This window comes from Hippocampus bargibanti, linkage group LG15, assembly GCF_051943395.1.
Source record: "Hippocampus bargibanti isolate YZ-2025 linkage group LG15, ASM5194339v1, whole genome shotgun sequence".
NCBI lineage: Eukaryota > Metazoa > Chordata > Actinopteri > Syngnathiformes > Syngnathidae > Hippocampus > Hippocampus bargibanti.
In genome coordinates this window covers 3,980,546-3,998,748 of record NC_142748.1, presented here as the reverse complement: position 1 = coordinate 3,998,748, position 18,203 = coordinate 3,980,546, and the positions used below count along the sequence as shown (strand labels likewise).

Genomic DNA, 18,203 nt, shown 5'->3' with positions numbered 1-18,203 from the left:
TTTTCAGCACTTTTTAGGTTATTTAGGCAAATGAATCATCATTTAAATATAACAAAAGAAAACATTGAAACCACAAGGGTTCATTGACCACCTCATAAAATGACAAGGGCATCATTATTGTATTTTAAACAAGTACAGACAAATTATATTTAGTAATATTTTCCATTTTTATGTACGTTTTGGTGAAGCACCTCCCAACATTTTGTTTCCTAATATTTCTATCTACACCGAGAACACTCCCTTCTTTTTGTTGTTTTCATGTTAACTTTTAGCAAAGCAGATTTCATCGCATTCTCCCTGTATGACAGGACTGTTTCCTGCCAAATCCTTTTATTTCATTATTAAAAAGCCGATCCCAATGTGGGATAGAGAGTGCTCAATCCCGCTGAGTCAATGAAAAAGAACAAAAGAAGCCTGATCTGTTTGAAACTACTTTGCAAGCACATTATCAGCAAACTGCACAAAAATAACAGATAACAAGCTGATCTATTCCACCGTGGTTGGATAGTTCTCTTTGACTCTTGAATCCGATGAATAAAATACATATGCAAAAGGAAAAAAAAAAAAAATAACACCCCCATTAAAAAATGCATCCATTAGTAGCTGGACAAAGCTTAATGGAAACGCCTACACAAAAAGCCTTTGTTTATTTCTAATGAAAATGGAAGTAGTAGTTGCATAGGTCAAATATATTGAAGAGGTTTTGCCAGCCAGAATGCTACTTTTTTTTTAGGAAAATAACTATTTTTAAACAAATATTTTTAAAATATATATTTTAAATATAGATTTGTATTTTTAGAATACATTAAAATATAAAATAATATATATGTATATTTATATATTTTAAATACAGTATGTATTTATATAATATATTTTTGAAATAATAAAAAGTAAAATATGTTTTTAAATAAATATTTTGATCTGAGGAAAATAAAACACTAATTAGAATCAGAATACCTTTATTCGTCCCACAATGGGGAAATTTGCAGTCCACAACAACAATTTGAAAGGGGATACTAATAATATTGTTCTTCCTGTACTGCGTTAAATGAGGAATTTAAATCGGATGGCACATGTTGACAACATTTGGTGCTATAAAAAGAAACTAAGAAATACATTAAAAAAATACATATTTACTTATCTTTGATTGAACCATATGCCAATCATGGTATTACATGTAAACTAATTAGCTGTTTAACATCTGTGATTGGGAAGGGGGCAAAATCTGAACGATTCACTTGATGTGGTAACAGAGCGAGTTGATAACAAAAAGTAAATACATACCATCACTTAATAGACAAAGTTAATGTGAAGCAGTGGGGAAAAAATGAGATTCAGCATTAAAATGCATCTTACCTGCAGGATTTTACATCTGTCAGAGTGGCAGTCGCTGTCCTCACAGGGTTGAAACATGCCCAGGGTGACACAGTTGAGCAGGATCACCAACATTGATGCTCGTTCAAACCATGTATGAAAAAAAATTCAGTCAAGGAATATAACAGATGGACTGACAACGGCTCACACTCAATTTAAAGCTTGTTCAGCATGGTTGTACCCTCAAATTGATTTTTTTTTGCAGGTGGCTCCTTTGTGTTGAAAAATATAATGGAGCACAGTATATGGTTATTTATTTTTTATTTTTTTTGCATTGTTGGATTCAGATAGTTGATATTGTCTGCATGCATTGAAAAACATCTGAGAAAAAAAGAAATGCGGGTACAAGATCAAGTATTTTGCACATATTTTATACATAGAAAAATACTTTATATTAGTTAGATTCATTTTCTCTTAAAGCACCCTGATAGGAAGAATTGTGACTGCCTGCATCATTTACTCATTCACTGCATGACAGAAATGTGTCCACTCTAGTGCCAGGGTTTTTGTCATTTTCACTCAAATTGCATAGGATATTGAGTTTTCGGACTACATAAAATTCAATTCAGCACAAGAAACCTTACATGCTCTTCTTTCATAAGAAAAATAGAGTTAATACGTAAATTATATGGGTCTGGAGTTATCTGAGCATGAAATTGGGGCAGCTTTACAACATACAATACAATACATACATATTGTATTGTAAAGCGCTAAAATGGACAAAAGGCAAATGTTGCTCCCTTGTTGAAGGGAAAAACTTTGACAGATGTTTGACCAGCGCTTTATTGGCACCCCTGCAAGAAAATACAAAACCCCAAAAAATTCCGGAATGGCGCTCCACATCACATTTTTCAATTCCCAAATAAATTTGGTAATGGCTGCAAATGAGTGCATCCCTGACTGACAATTTTATGAGTCTCCCAAAACTGCATCATCCCTTTTTTATTAACTGTCATATTCTGTCAAAACGATACAAAAATAAAACTGCAAAAATAACATCCTGGTCAACACAAATCAACAGCGCAGCTCAAACTACCCATCATTTCTCCAGTAAGTGCTGTGAATCATACCATTTTAACAACATTAGGATGAAAGTGTTTGTCACCTCCGCGCGTGGATGCGAGTGTGCGTTTATGTGAGATAAATTTAAACAGTACATCTCAAAGAGAAACATTCCGGAAAGACTGATAACCTGCCTGTGTTTTATCGAATTAGCCACAACATACTCATTTATCCCATGGCTCTATAATATTATTGGGGCAGCATGGGTTTGTCAAAAGGGGTCAAAAAGTGAAAACAATACCATTTGTCATGTAACAGGAAAAAGAAATTATAAGTCAACACACCACAGATACACTTGAATGGACAACAAATTACACACGGCGTGATCAAATACAGTACTGTGATACCTTAGTTTACGAACCACCTGGCTTACGAGCTTTTCGGTTTACAAACGTTAAATGTATACAAATTTTACCTAGCATACAAACTTTTTTCGTACACGGAGCTGCCTCAATGAATGATGTGTCGCTCGCGAATGAGCCCGTTCTTCTAACAGCAAAATGGCAGTCGACTGTTTTCGTCCTCTATTCCACGCCCCCAGTCTTCGGTTAAAGCTATGTGATTGGTCAAGAACGCAGCGGTGAGGGTGGGTGGTTTAAACATTAAAGAGACAGGCACACGACAGTGAGAGAGTTTCAACTTTGATAGAGTGTATACTGCAAGGTTAAAATATCCTATCAATCAGGCTCCACAAACAACCCGCACAAGCCATCTGTACACTTCATGCAAAAAGCTCTCAACCCAGCTAAACAGAACACAATTGATGAGGAACTAGATACAATTATCAAAGAGAAAGCACCTACAGGGGATCATTCCTCAAGATGGTGAAAGAAGGTTACGTTCCTCATCAAGTGTTTAATGCTGATGAAACCGGCCACTCCATTCTATCAATCCATCAACGACCATCACAAAAGTTAATAAAACGACTTTATTATAGAGTACAGTTTATTTCTTTAATTATAATACCATAGCACATTTATTGTAGATAAAATAAGGTATATATTGTGTAGATTTAAGGCTTAGGAAATTAGAAAATTATGTTTTACGGGGACCTGGGAACGAATTATTCTCATTTTAATGGTTTCAAATGGGAAATTATTTTTTGGGATACACACTTTTAGCCTTACACACTCTGCCTGAGAACCAATTAAGTCCGTAAGCCAAGGTATCACTGTATTTTTTTTGCTGTCCAAGCCTCACTGAATGAAGGGCAGGGCATACAGACACCAGCCATAAATAAAAACACAAGCTGAAGAATTATTCACCGTAATCATTGATAGATGGGAGCTCTAGTACAATATTGAACCCAAGTGGTAAATAACAGATGCAGTCTGGAGGCGAAATTGGAAGAGATGACCACAAAAAAAACGAGCATTGGTTGCTTAATGACGGCTGCATTTGAAACGCAGACCGGGATTATGTCACACAGTGAAGGAAGCGCCAAAGATGCTACGAGTCCAAAGGGATGCAATTAAAAAAGATCAGTCGGTAGAGTTCGTGGGATCATTAAACACGAAACGAAAACAGTCAAGTTTGATATTTTTCGGGAGTGCAAGAAGCAAAATTGACATGGTGGAAGTTGGTTAAACAAACACAGAAAACTTCATCCTATGTGTCGAATGTTAAAACCTGTACGCAAAAAAGTGTGAAGGCAGACATTACGGACGTCAAACCCGAAAGTGCTTCCCACTGAGAGGCATTCAAATTCCTTAAACGACCATCAAACTACCCATTCTTTTTTTCCGTGTGTAATTCTGTTGAGAGCTCTTTGCTTACCTTATTTAGTTATGTTAGATGGGTAGACTATTGCTAATAGCTACAACAAAAACATTTGAATAGCGGATTTTCTATAGTATAAGGCACAACTACAATACAATACAATATATATTGATTTATATAGCACTTTAACAACAGCTGAAACTCTAACAAAGCACTTAACATGGACAACTATCATATACAGGAAAATAAAGCAGTCACAAAGATAGCATAAGGCACCAGGACGTAAAAATAAGATCAAGCCTGAATCACGCATAGTTAAAAAGTGAGTTTTGAGGCCGGTTTTAAAGATTGGCAGTGAGGGGGCTTGCCAAATGTTCAGTGGCAGGTCATTCCAGAGTGTGGGACCAGCAACAAAAAAATGTTTGATCCCTTCTGAGCCTCCGTTTTGTTTTTGGCGCATCTAATAATGGCTGGTCAAGGTGTGTAGGGGTGGATGCGCTCGGAGAGGTAAGGAAGAGTGACGCCATTTAAATATTTGAAGATAAATAATAAGATCTTGAAAATAACTCTAAAATGTATAGAGATCCAGTGAAGGGATGCCAGAGTAGGCGTTATGTGCTCCCTTTTACAAGTACCTGTCAAGATGCAAGCAGCAGCATTCAGGAGCAGCTGGAGACGCTTGAAGGAGGATTGTCTGACTCCAAAGTAAAGCACATTACAGTAATCGACCCTGAGATGTGACAAAGGCATGAATTACTGCTTCAAGGTGCTCATGAGAAAGGAGAGGTTCGATTTTAGCTAGCTGGCTAAGATGAAAGAAGCAGGATTTAACAACTGCACCAAAACTAATAGCATTCAAAATTCTCAAAAGTAAGACAGTTCCACTAAAAATCCAATGCACCTTCTATCCAGATCAATATCATTATTTCTTGGACGGAGTATTTGAAAAGTTCTCTAAAGCACTTTGTTTCAGCTGCAGTTGCTGCAAAATCTTGTTTGCAATAAAGCGGAACTGTATTGTTTTGTATTCCTTTTAGCGCAGCTCTATCTAGTTGGTGCAAAATGCAAATACGGCCCCTTCTGCAATTTCACCTCCATGCGCCTTATAATACAGTGTGTCATATTGATGAAAACAGTTTTACAAGAGGTCATTCAAAGTGTGCCTTGTACACCAAAGTGCCTTGTAGTGCGGAAAATGCAAAAAACAATCCTAAGGAGTGGCGGAAAGAACTCCGCAAAGAGTTAGCAACAAAGCAAAGCATTAAATATGTATAATCGGACTAATTTAATCAATAACTCTTCCTCTCCCGCTCTCGTTCCCTTCCTCTCTCTCACTGTAGGGGTTGTAATTAAACAAAATAAAGAAAGAATCCACACGTTTCGCAAGAGTATCAACACCCGAACACACATGCGGACGCGAACATACTTTGTTGGTGTCGACGTATAAACAAGCGGCGATGCCCCGAGGGATGGATTCAATTAGGGGAAAGATACATAAGGCTTTGCCCTGTCAAAACGGATGAGAAAGAAGTTCACACGATCGCAACATCAAAGAGGATAGATGATAAAAGTCATCAGCACCTTTGAGTATTCTTTTTGGATTCTACACACACACGCATATACACACACACACACACACACACTCATAATTTCAGCGAAGTTTTGTGAAACAAAAAAAGTTTCATCGCACAAGATGAAGAACATCTGGACAATTACGCTGAAGGATTCTGGTACGTCTTAGCTCATTTACCAAGAAGAACGTTTGGGGTGGACAATTACCTGGTATGCAATCACTGTTCATTCCAAAGGTATGAGATGGACGAGGTTGAGGTCAAGGCTCTGGACAGGCTTGTCATGTTCCACACATGGATTTCAACCCATCACGTGGCCGTGTTCCTATCAAAGTAAAAGTGTAAAATCGCCCAAAATGTATACGTTCAATTTGGTTTTGTTGGTAAGAAGAGAACGTCTAAACTTTAAATTCTTTCACAAATGACGAGTTGGATCATGTTTATTAAAATCATTTCCGCAATGTTAGACACTTCCAAGGTCTGGAAAGACCTTGGCGAAATGAAATATATTTAGCAGATGCAGTTCTAGGCCTCATCAACCGCCTCATTGTATTTTTCAAAATGGATCAACGGACCACGTTCGCTATAGTTGAGATATCAAAAGACATATAAAACATTAGAAAACTTTATTTTAATTGAGATTTGAATGGTATTGTATATGATACATTTACTTAGAGTATTTTCCGGTGTATAAGGCGCAATTAATGATATATTTCAAACTTTTTTCCATATACATATAAGGTGCACCTTCAATGAATGCTGGTGGACCCCAGAAATGCAGGCAGAAGGAAGGAGCAGGCTGAATTTGACAAATTGCATAACATAAAGTCATCAGCAACAAAATCTCAAACAACAAAGTCATAAAAAAAGGTCCAAAGTAGCCAACAAAACAATGAGTAAAACTAGGCAAGACGAAACAAACTTGACAGGGTGAAACAAACAATGACCCGACCCTGAATGGTCAGGCCGGGAGTCCTTTTAACTGCCACTGATTAAAACATCCAATACCTGTGCAGCTGCAGATGGGGCTCTACCATGCCACCTGTTGGTCACAAACTGAAATGTGACATATAATATATTTTTCTTTTCATTTTTTTTCCCCAAATAAAAGGCATTACAAGACACTACAGAGACCTGCTGTGGCTCAATATTACTTCACATATAAGGCACAGCTGCGTATAGGGGGCAAAGAGATCTTTGAAGACAATCAAGGCTTTTGGGTGGGCCTTATACACTGGAAAATACAGTACAATGAAGTAACAGAAGATTTTAATAAAATATTAATTTTCATTTATTTGTTCAATTTCACTCAACTCAACTAACCTAACATGACAAGGAAACAATGCAGAAATCGCCAATATTGAGACACATTTTTACTCATCTTCAGCCATGAATGAAGTGGCGCGCAGAGCCTCGGTGCAATCGATCGAGACAAGTCTCTCGGAATTGATATCATGTTTTACGCTAGCTCGCACAGTATCACTTCAAGCATCCATACCAGCAAAGCCATACTTGTCAATCTGCCGCAATGCCTCAATATTCCTCACTGGATACATAACAATGGGAAATTCAAGCAGCTACACAATCTAAACAGTGCAAAATATAACAAAGGTAGCAAACATCTACCAAACAAAAAAGCAAGAGCGTAAGGACATAATTTGACTCCGATAACTGACAATCGTCAGCACTGTCATTGAAGAAAAAACATGTGTGTTTGTGTGTGTGAAAGTGGGGCACGGGGGAGTGCTGAAAGTACCGGAATAATGTACAAAAATGTTCAGAGTTAACAGAGGGGAAAAGGATGTTCATGAAATATAGAGACTCACTGCTGCAGGGTTTTGTAATGTGCAACCTGTCATTGTGTATAAGTGTGTGTATGTGTGTGTGTGTGTGTGTCCTTTCTCGAGTGTACATAAATGCGACTAAGCGTTTGTGAGTCACTTTATCAGATCACTGGACAAGAATTGCCTTCTCCCTGTGTTCAAATGAATGTCTGATGCATCCATTTTTAAAATGTTTCCTTCCTAAATTAGATCTTGACGGGTTTTATTACAAATCTTTTGTGGAGCTGAGATAAAGGCGTCAGCGCAGAACGACGATGTGTATGTGGCGCTGTCGCGGCTTGGAATTGAAGCGGATTTACGTGGCATAGGAGATGTGAGACAGTCTCTTTTCGTGCTGGCTTCATGTTGGCTTTCAACATTTAGCTTGTAACATTCCACCATGATATCCCTGTTCCACTGGTGAAAAGGAAGCTTTGATCCTCTCCTCTTTTATCTCGAACTGCTTCGTACAACAAAGAGGGTGAATAAAAGTGCTTAAAATTGAATGACTGTCTATGTCTTTTGTGTTGTGTCAGATTATGTGTTATTTTTGTTGTTTCGAATTGATTCGAATTGATTCTCACAGCTAAACAAACGGCTGTATCTTCATGTTTTCATATGTGTATGGTTCAAGTTTGCTCCCTGCAGCCTAAATAGACACTGTTTTCATCATACAAATGTGTGTAGATAACATTTAGTTAAGAAAATGTGTTTAACTTCAGCAGAAAATGCATTTCAGGGACTGCAAATTTCCTTTCTGATTCTTCCTTTCCTTTTCATAACTTTTCTGCTGTGAAATTTCCCCACTGCGAGACTAATAAGGCTATTCCAATCCAACCCAATCCAGTACTGGCTGAAAATCTTAACATGAAGGATGAAAAATCCTTGCGGTGTTATAGGAAACAGAACACACTTGCTGACATGACTTATCAGCAGCCTGAGTCAGGAGCCGGGAGTTATGCGATTGAGGCAAAATATTGTCTTATTGCTAGGGTGCCTCTATCAGTGACTACCATATGAAAGGTGGGAAGAAAAATGGGCAAGAGCTGAATGTGTATGTGGGGGGTGAGGCAGGGCGGGGGGTGATAGATGGAGTGAAAAGAGGGAGGAAAAAAATGATGTGAGACAGCACAGTGCCTTTGTAAGAAGATGAGGGAGAAGGAAAGGCAAATTGTGCAAAAAATAAACAAATAAATAAAACTAACAGCATGTGAACATTTGGGCACATTTGACAACAAGAGAGGCCACAAGGTAAACGAACAGACCATTCAAAATGCAACAATCAAGCCAAGAGAGTGTCCAATTGAAAAAGCAGCAACTTTCATAGTCCTTACTCATAAATATGGATGATTGCAAGCCACCACCGCTGAAATAATGGAAAGCGTGCCAATTTGGATCATATTTGATGACTTACAAAAAAAAAAAAAAACTGCTAGACTCGCCAAACATACACTCGCTCGCTTTCACAAAGACAACTCTCGGGCAGGAAATACCCCCCTGTATCTTGCCAATGTGGACTACGTGTTGCTAAGCAACGCAGTCTTTCATTGGGTAAGTACTGAGAAGTGCGCGTCTCCATTGCTGCGGTGTCTGGGATTGAGGTGACGGAGCAGAATTGAGAGCTCGCATATTGCAACAACTTTGAACAACAGCGACGGATATGATTTCGGCAACGTCATCGACCGCGGAAATCGTTTATGAATGGGAGACATGATGTCATTTTCGGCACTAAGATGGTCTCTGCTCTTTGTGGTAATTTTTAACAGGCATTAAATCTGAAGGCTAATACTGATGAGGCTCATGAATATGGGAAAATGATGGCCAAAATGGGTGAGATAACAAGAACATTTATATTATGTGCGGAAAAGTTATCATCTCCATATTAACGCATACACTGCCATTCTCGAATTCATTCAGCAATTGAAAAGCGTGACGTGGAGTGCCATTCCCCGAATTTGTGGGGTGCCGATAAAGCGCTGGTCAGACCTCTGGCAATGTTTTCCCTTCCACAAGGGGGCATACTTTGTCTTTTGTCCATATTAGCGCTTTGTTCCAGCTTCAGCTGTTGTTAAAACACTATATAAATCAATATGTATGCATTGTATTTTGTGAAGCTACCCCCATTTCAAGTTGAAATAACTCCAGCTCCATATAATTTAGGAATTAACTCTTTTATTCTGATGAAAGAAGAGAGTCTACGATTTCAAAGACTGCATTGAAAGTTTAAGTAGTCCTAAAACTCAATATTCTGTGGATCCTGCTATTTGAGTGAAAATGACAAAAACCCTGGCACTGGAGTGGACACATTTTTGCACAATGTGTGGCAGTGAATGAGTTAATGACTATATATGCTATATTATATGAATATAAAAATAATAATTCAAATGGAGAAAAAAGGACAGAAAGCCAATTGTTGGTATGTTCAAATATTTACAATCAATCACTTTGGTCGTCATGACAATTTGACATTTCAGTAAATAACTCCCATCGAAAGCAATTTATTACCTGAACAGCTAGCAGATGCGGTCAGAGATCATGCAGTGACTATGTGATTAAACCGCATGCTACTTCATGTCTTGAGCTTCATAAAAAAAGGTTACCAGAAGGTCAGCTAGTAATCAGAAAAGAAATAAAAGCCTTAAATAGTGACAAAAAGCCAAAATGAAAGATGCAAAAACAAGAAGTTGCGATATGAGAAAAATGCACTTCCGCGCAGCAACTAGCGTGATTAACGGGAGTTTAGCTTTATCGTCTCCGCTAATCTGATCCAGAACAGAGTGCAAGTAAATATTAGATAAGTTTGCAAAGGCACGCTACTGTAATCTACATGCGCACACACACGGTATATACATGCAACAATGGCAGACATGAAAGCTTTTATACGCAAGGATATTACCGCGTTCAAATATTTAGAGAACCGGAGAAAGCTAATTAGCAATCAGTGCTAACAACGTCAAATGCCCAATGCTGATGGCATCCAGGCATCCATCAATCCAAACAATAATTTGGACCATTCGGGATTGTTGGGGAGTGATGTGAGTTATATATTATGTAACAATACAGTATTTGTACTTATCTTATGTTATAAAAGGGACAGGTTTGATAGACATAATAGTTTAAAAATTCCAAAAGTACATAGACAGAGAGAGATCTCACAAACCACATTTACTCGAAAAACTTTGCCGAGCTGAAAAAAATGCTTCGGGCATTACTCAAAACTTTTTTTTTTCGCTTTCCAGATACATCTCTTTGTTACCCTCTGTTAGCATAAATGTCTCTGTGTGAGCTCTCAGTCATACAGGGGTGATCCATCGATGAAAAGCTTTCTTCAGCCATCATCTGTACTTCTTTGAAGGTGTCGGACAATTCGCTCCTCACCCGAAAAGCTTTGTCAGCGAACAAAAATTGTGCTGGTATATAGGGCTCGAGCTACCAGCATAATTTTAGTTTGCTGACGAAGCTTTTCGGATGAGGAGCGAAACATCCGACACCTATAAAGAACCTTTTCATCGATAGCAGAGATGATCAAGCTGAAGGATATCCCTGAGATGCTCTCGCAACATACCACAAATAAATCTTTCAAGCTTCTCATCGCCACCTCAATGGAGGTGATGTATTTGTCATAAACTATGAGTTTTTTTTTTTAATCAAAACACCCCTTTTTGAAAAACATCCGTACATCTCAACTCGACCAAAACACTCATTCGACACTTTAACAAACCACAACCTCCACAGTGAAGAGCTGCTGAAGGAGCAAAGCCACACTGTGGGTGGCTTCAAACGCATTACCCCGACTTTCTCTCATTCTTTCTCACGCACCCTTCACATATCACGACGATAAAGGTCAAACGCTCGCATACTGGATGACGACAAAAAGAGAGAAAAAAGGCCTCATGTCGTGCAGACAGTGTTGATCTCTCCATGACAACAAAGAAAATGTTTACAATCCCGATGAAGCGTAACTTTTATTTTGGCAGGGTGGCGGGCATCGTGGGGTTGTCATGAGTCTTGATGCTATACACAGGATAGGAATGTGAGCACATATGGCCGTAATTACTCTCTCACACACTCGCAATCGCTATAATATGTGCCTTGAAGGACAACCGAACTCACTTTTTTGTTTCTTAACTGACATCAGAAAAATATTTTATAGCATCTAAAATACCCAAACACGGAGTATTATATTTTTAGTCAAATAAATAAAAATGACTTAAAGTGTCCAAAATCCGCAAAAAAATTCAGCTGCGAATTGGGCATTTTCAGAAAGTCCCGCCCCCAGTTCATGATGTCACGCCAAGACGTCTTGCATTGCTGGAGAATCCAAACAATGGCTTCAGATTCAGAGAATATGCTTTCTTGTTACACATCCAGTTATGAATATGATTCAAATAGTTCTGAAGAGGAAAGCATACATGTTTGCAATCGATTAAAGAATTATATGTGCCATTTTGAGGCAACATTGGGGGGGAAATCTCTCACCCAAAAAAAGAGGCACAAAATGGCGACCTCCTGTGGCCACCTCCGTTTCCACAGGCTGATAAATTCCTTATATGGCGCTTGGACGCCCTCTTCTGGCCTTCTGGCGGCTTCTGGGTGCAACACGAGGTCCCCAGACCAAACAAGTACAGCAAAATACATTGACGTGACGGAAGGACCGCTACAATGCGTCTTTTTTACGGTCAGCGGCAGTCCTTTAGTGACGTCACGTACGGACTCGTCACCAACTCAAAAACAAGACTTCCGGAATATTCAGTGTGAGTCTTAAAACGTAAAATATAGCTATATGCGGTGGAATCTTTGTAAAATACACTCAGTAGAAGTCATTTGAAGCCATTTTACAAATTATGGACACAACTTGTCCGGAGACATCGGTTGTCCTTTAAGTTTAAGACGAACCGATGATATGAATCAAAAGCAACATTGAATGCTTGGATGGGCTGTCAATTTTTTGTATGCATATTTTTTTGGGGGGAAATCATTCCTTCACAATTTTTTAAAATACTATAATCCAACGTTCCATTGAAACCAACAGATCAATATGCATTGACAAGAGGAAGAAAAAAAATGACCACGGCGGGGACTTTTAGAGCTACGATTGAAGAAAAAGAAGAAAAAAAACAGGACTTAGTATGATCAACTTTTTTTCTCGACTAGAAGAAAAAAAAGCACAAATGTAAGCCAGCTGCAAAGCCCTCACAGAGTGATGCAGTCTGGAAGTAGATGTTGGCAAAGCCGGTAATGAGGGAAGACCATCGAGTAACAGGGGGAGTAGGGGAGGGTGGGTGCAGGGGGATTTGTAGGGGGGCTTTTACATTGAGATATAAAAAAAAGGCAGACAGCATTTGGCACTCACATCCTAATGGAACATCAAAGGGAAAAAAAGAGAAATTGCAACATGTAAATGTCACACATGAGCTAAGCGAAGCCATCACCGTTTCCTGTTTACGCAACACGACGCGGCTAACAATCCAGCTCATTTGGCCACACACAATTACACGGACAATTACACAGCCGCTAATGTCCGTGTCGAAGTTGCATCAAAACATCACTTGATGTGTTGTGACTTTTTTTACATAATAAAAATCATAAGAAGCGACTAGTAGAGTCACAGAACATTCTAATGTGAATGTATGCTTTTTTTTGTGCATAAGGAACAACATGATCTCAATTTGGCGGCAGGCATTTTCAGTCCTGCACACCCCAATTATGTCATGCAAATGCATGTATGTATTTATTTATGTATGTATGTATTTATTTTGTATATGTATTAAGGTGTGTATTTCTGTGTATATTTCTGTGTGTATTTCTGTGTGTATTTATTTCTTTATTTATTTATGTGTTTGGTATCTCTCTTTATCTATTCATTTATTGTTCATATATTCATTCATGTATTTAATTATATGGTTATACATTTATGCATGTATTTATTTGTGTATTTATTTTATGTAGTTATATGTGTATTTATTTTTGTGTTTATTCATGTATTTATTTCTGTATTTATTTATGCATTTATGTATGTATGTATTTATTTATTTATTTTTTCAACTATTCATGTATGTATTTACCTATTTACCTATTAATCTATTTATCTATTTATATATTTCTGTGTTCATGAATTCACGTATGTATTAATTTATCAAATTTATTTAGGTATTTTATTTATCTATTTATCTATGTATCTATTTATCTATCAATCTATTAATCTATTAATCTATATATCTATGTATTTATATATTTATGTACAGTAAAGTCTCGTTATATCGATATTCTCGGGAGTCCGAAAAAATATCGATATAACCGGGACTATCGATATATCCGACCCTGCGCGCATGTAATTTTCTCCTTGCGTTCATAGAAATAGTATCGTAATAAGCGGTATTATCGATATAACCGATATCGATATAACGAGACTTTACTGTATTTATGTATTCATGTATGTATTTATTTATCTATTTACTTATCTATTTACTTATCGATGTTGTTCTTTGTATATTTATTTATTTGTATATTTATTTGTTTATTTACTTATTACTGAAAAGTTGCAGGATTCAAAGATGTAAACAAACAAAAATCCTGGGTGGCCACTTCACTCTCTCAAACCAAACAATTATTTATTCATTCCTGATTCGGTATTTATTTCCCAGTAATTATCGCATCCATAAACAGCTCCAAAATAGGTGTTTGCTACATTATTAATTGATGGTAACATTGGATATTGTCAATCATTTTTCATACCAATGTAAAGCCCATTGATTTATTGACGATGCAATTTGCTGCTGCGATCAAATGGAACATTATGAATAGAAATACACAAGCTTCCTAATGCAATAATTGTTACAACAGCAAATGATCCCAACAAATACTTCATTCCATTTTTTTCTAAAAGATGTCAGAAGAAAAAAAAACTGATGTCTAAATGTATAAATATTTCATGACAAATCAGTAGTGATCAATTCCCATTTGCATTAACAGCAGCGCTCTCAAATTTGCCTCGGGAATTAAAATCTCTTATCACGCACTTTATCATTCATCCATCCTCTAGTTTAAAACTGACAATTCTCTAGTTTAATCCTTGCTTTCACTTTCATTAGAGGGAGGGAGTAAAAACGTAACGAGTGAACGACCATCCATGAATCCCTTATTCGTCCCACATCCAGCAGCACTAATTCAGTCTTGCACATTGCCTCCAATAAATTATCAGCTCTGCCATGATCAATAGTACTTTTATTCAAAAGCTATAAAAGAGTGATGTGCTCAGGAGAAGATTATGGGATGACTACAGTTTGATTGGGCTGGTACATAAAAAAAAAAAAAATAAGAGGGGTTGGCAAGCAGGGCCCAACCGCACTCCTTTGTCTATTTTAAATGAGATCAAAATGTATGTTTGAGACAGATCTCTTTCGCTCGTGAGGGATTTGTTTCAGAAGATTCATGAAAATCCACCCATCACGAGGTAAATCCTAATTAACAAAGGATTCCCATAAAGCGTCGGGATTTACTGTCTTCAACTCGCTGTAAAATTTGGAATTTGCACATTCCTCGACACTGGGGTGTGCAAATTAGCACACAGCCACATCAGAGACGTTAAGATATTTTAGGTGGGGGGGGGGATAAAGTCAAAATGTCAGAAGCGGTTTGATTTTTGTTTTTTAAAAGAACATGACTACCCGCGAGTGTTATGTCTTTCCAGACATATTTTCAAACGAGGCGCAGTATGATGAAAATGGCACACACAAAAAAAAAATCCAATTGAGCACAAACAAACGGATGGTCAACGTGCCAAATGGATTCATTCTGGATAAAATCAAGCACTGCAATCGAGTATCGGGAACATCATGCAGCTCACTCTAGTGGTAAGCAAAAGTATCACTTAACTCATTCACTGCCATTCCTGAATTTATTCGGGAATTGGAAATATGACTTTGAGCGCCATTCCCGAATTTGTTCGGATTTTGTTTTTTTCTTGCTGTGGTGCCGATAAAGCGTTGACCATGGCCTCTGGCAATGTTTTTCCCTTACATAAGGGGGCAGCATTTGCATTTTGTCCATGTTAAAGCACTACATCAACCAATATGTATATATTGCATTGTATTTTGGACAACCACCCTCATTTCAAGATTATATAACTCCAGACTAATAATTCAGGAATTAACTTTTTTTTTTCTAATGAAAGAAGAGAGTCGAAGGTTTCTTATACTGCATTGAATGCTTATGTAGTCCTAAAACTCAATATTCTATGAAATCTGAGTGACAATGACAAAAACAATGGCACTGGAGTGAACACATTTTTTTGCATGTCTGGCAGTGAATGAGTTCATCAAATGTTGACGGGGATGTATGTTTTTTTTAATATGCATTTTACTCAACCTCTTATTCATCTATTTCAATTTAAATTTCCCAAACTCAGGCCCTGTGGTGCGACTGTTGCCAATTAAGTCATCGAGTAACTCCCGCTTCAGAATTGCAACGTTGGATGCAAGCAGTAGTGAAATGAGAATCCCTTCAGGAAAAAAATAAAATTAAAATTGGGAATTATCGGAATCCTTTTGACTTGACATCAACATCAAGTTACGGGTTGAATATCAAAAAGGGAAATTTAATCATGTGGGTTACTTTCCTGTTTTATTTTTTTGTTGTTGTGTTTTTTTTTTCCCCTGGAAGATAATTGTCGGAAAAGCTTTGTTGTTAGAGAGGACTGATTTAGGTCATTTACTGTGAAAAGACAGCCGGCATAAATTTTCGGTAAAAAGGAAGATCAATCTTTTATCAGTGGAATTTTCCGTTTTTATCAAGGTGATTTAAACTGGAAATTTCCTTTTGAATTATTTTGGGGGAGTTAACATTAACAGTGAGACCTCAACTTACAAACACCTTATCTTACAAACGTCAAATTTATGACAATTAAACCTTATAATAAGCACTATTTTCATAATACACAACCACCACGGCTGGCGGAGTGATCTTTGGCGGAAGCACACGACCAAACAGCCCCAGAGGTTAATTTACCAACAGTCCTTATGGAAGGTGACTCTCCTTCCATAAGCCATCAACGACCATCAAAAAGGTAAATAAAACTTTATTTTACAGCACAGTTTATTTATTTAATTACAGTCCTCATGTAATGCGCCTCTCTTTCCAAACAGCAATTCCCTTTGACCTTCGACCTCCAACGCCATTCCATCAAGCCATAAATGACCATAAATGACCATCACATGTAAATAAAGTGACTTTATGATACAATTCAGTGTATTTCTTTCATTACAATACAATAGCACATTTATTATACATAGAATAAGGTATGTTGTGTGTAGTTTTAAGGCTTATTTAGTTGAAAAGTATATTTTATGGAAACCCGGGAACGGATTATTCCCATTGTAATGGTTTCCTATGGGAATTTTTTTTTTTTTTTTTTTTTGAGATACACACTTTTCGCCTTACACACTCTGTCTGGGAACCAATTAAGTTCGTAAGTTGAGGTCTCACTGTACTGGATATAATAAAGAGCACCAAATATTGCATTTGTAAGTCCCTTGATGCAAATTAGTACAACAGTGGAGATCCTGCAACGTATTTTGCGATCTAGTACAATGCTTGCTTTCACTGTTATTGTGGAAATTTGTCATAAAATTTCCAAGCAATGTATTTATAATCAACAAGAAATATTTTTTTTTTTAGTAGGAGGGAATAAAATGCATGGAAAGCATGGTGGACACTACCTTTGTAAGATTCACGAAGACACACTTTTGGGCACTGTAGCAAATAAGTAGCAAATACATACGTGGGTGTCAACACTTGATTTTTGGCCTTTCGTAACGCTGTTAACACTCTAGTTTGAAAAAAAAATCTGAGCTTTTGAAAGCATCACATACTGATTAAAGGCAAGTTAGCATTTGTAATTGATTGCTGAAATGTCATCCAGGAGCAGCACAATAATAGAGTGACTGTGGTTGGGAGGGACTGGTTGTACTTAAACTAGCAAAAAAAAAAAAGACAATGTATAGATGATACAGCACCAAGCCACATCTGTATTGCGTTAGCGTATTGACGCGGGGAAGTGCGTTGGCGCCCCGCTACTCCTGGTTCACTGCTGCCGGCAGTCATTTTTAATTGGGTATCTTCATGCCAGCACCAGTAAACGTTAGGGAACGTAAACAGACACACTAGGGCCCCTCACCAAGGTCTTCCAGCTAAAATACATTTTAATGCAAGGCGAATTTACTGTCTTAAACTTTGTTTGTTAAAGGGGGGAAATGGGCACATTTTTTTCTGCTTAATATCCAGGTTTGAAACATTTTTTTTTTACATTTATCAACTTGTATTTGAAAATGATAGCAGTGGTTAGTAATACAGTACAGTGATCCCCCACTATTCCGCGGTTCACGTATAGCGGTTTCAGTGCATCGCATATTTTTTTCAAGACAAAAATGCCAAATGACTCAGAGGTTTTGTACATGGCTGTAGCTTGATTAGCTCCCAGCGCTAATGTTTGATCAGTCTAATCAAGTGCCAGCCTAGATCAGTGATTGCCATTTACTGTGTGTATGTGTGGCTGGGAGTTGGTGTTCGCATGGGTGGCGGAGGTGTGCGTCCCCACTTTGCGGGTTTTCACATATCGTAGGTGGTTCTGGTCCCCATTAACTGTGAAAATGGGGGA

General features: G+C 37.6%; 1 protein-coding gene across 11 annotated transcripts in view; it reads right to left on the bottom strand.

Moving 5' to 3' along the window:
* The window catches only part of cacna1g (calcium voltage-gated channel subunit alpha1 G), a 132,908-nt gene that overhangs the window by 80,914 nt on the left and 33,791 nt on the right, over positions 1-18,203 (bottom strand). For 10 of the 11 annotated variants that reach the window (XM_089015130.1, XM_089015128.1, XM_089015131.1 and 7 more), the window contains exon 3: positions 1,357-1,469. In XM_089015130.1, coding sequence (XP_088871256.1) covers positions 1,357-1,469 — 113 coding nt within the window. Of the gene's footprint in view, positions 1-1,356; positions 1,470-5,934; positions 6,049-18,203 lie in introns of those variants that run through there. The other variant, XM_089015129.1, reaches the window with a different exon arrangement.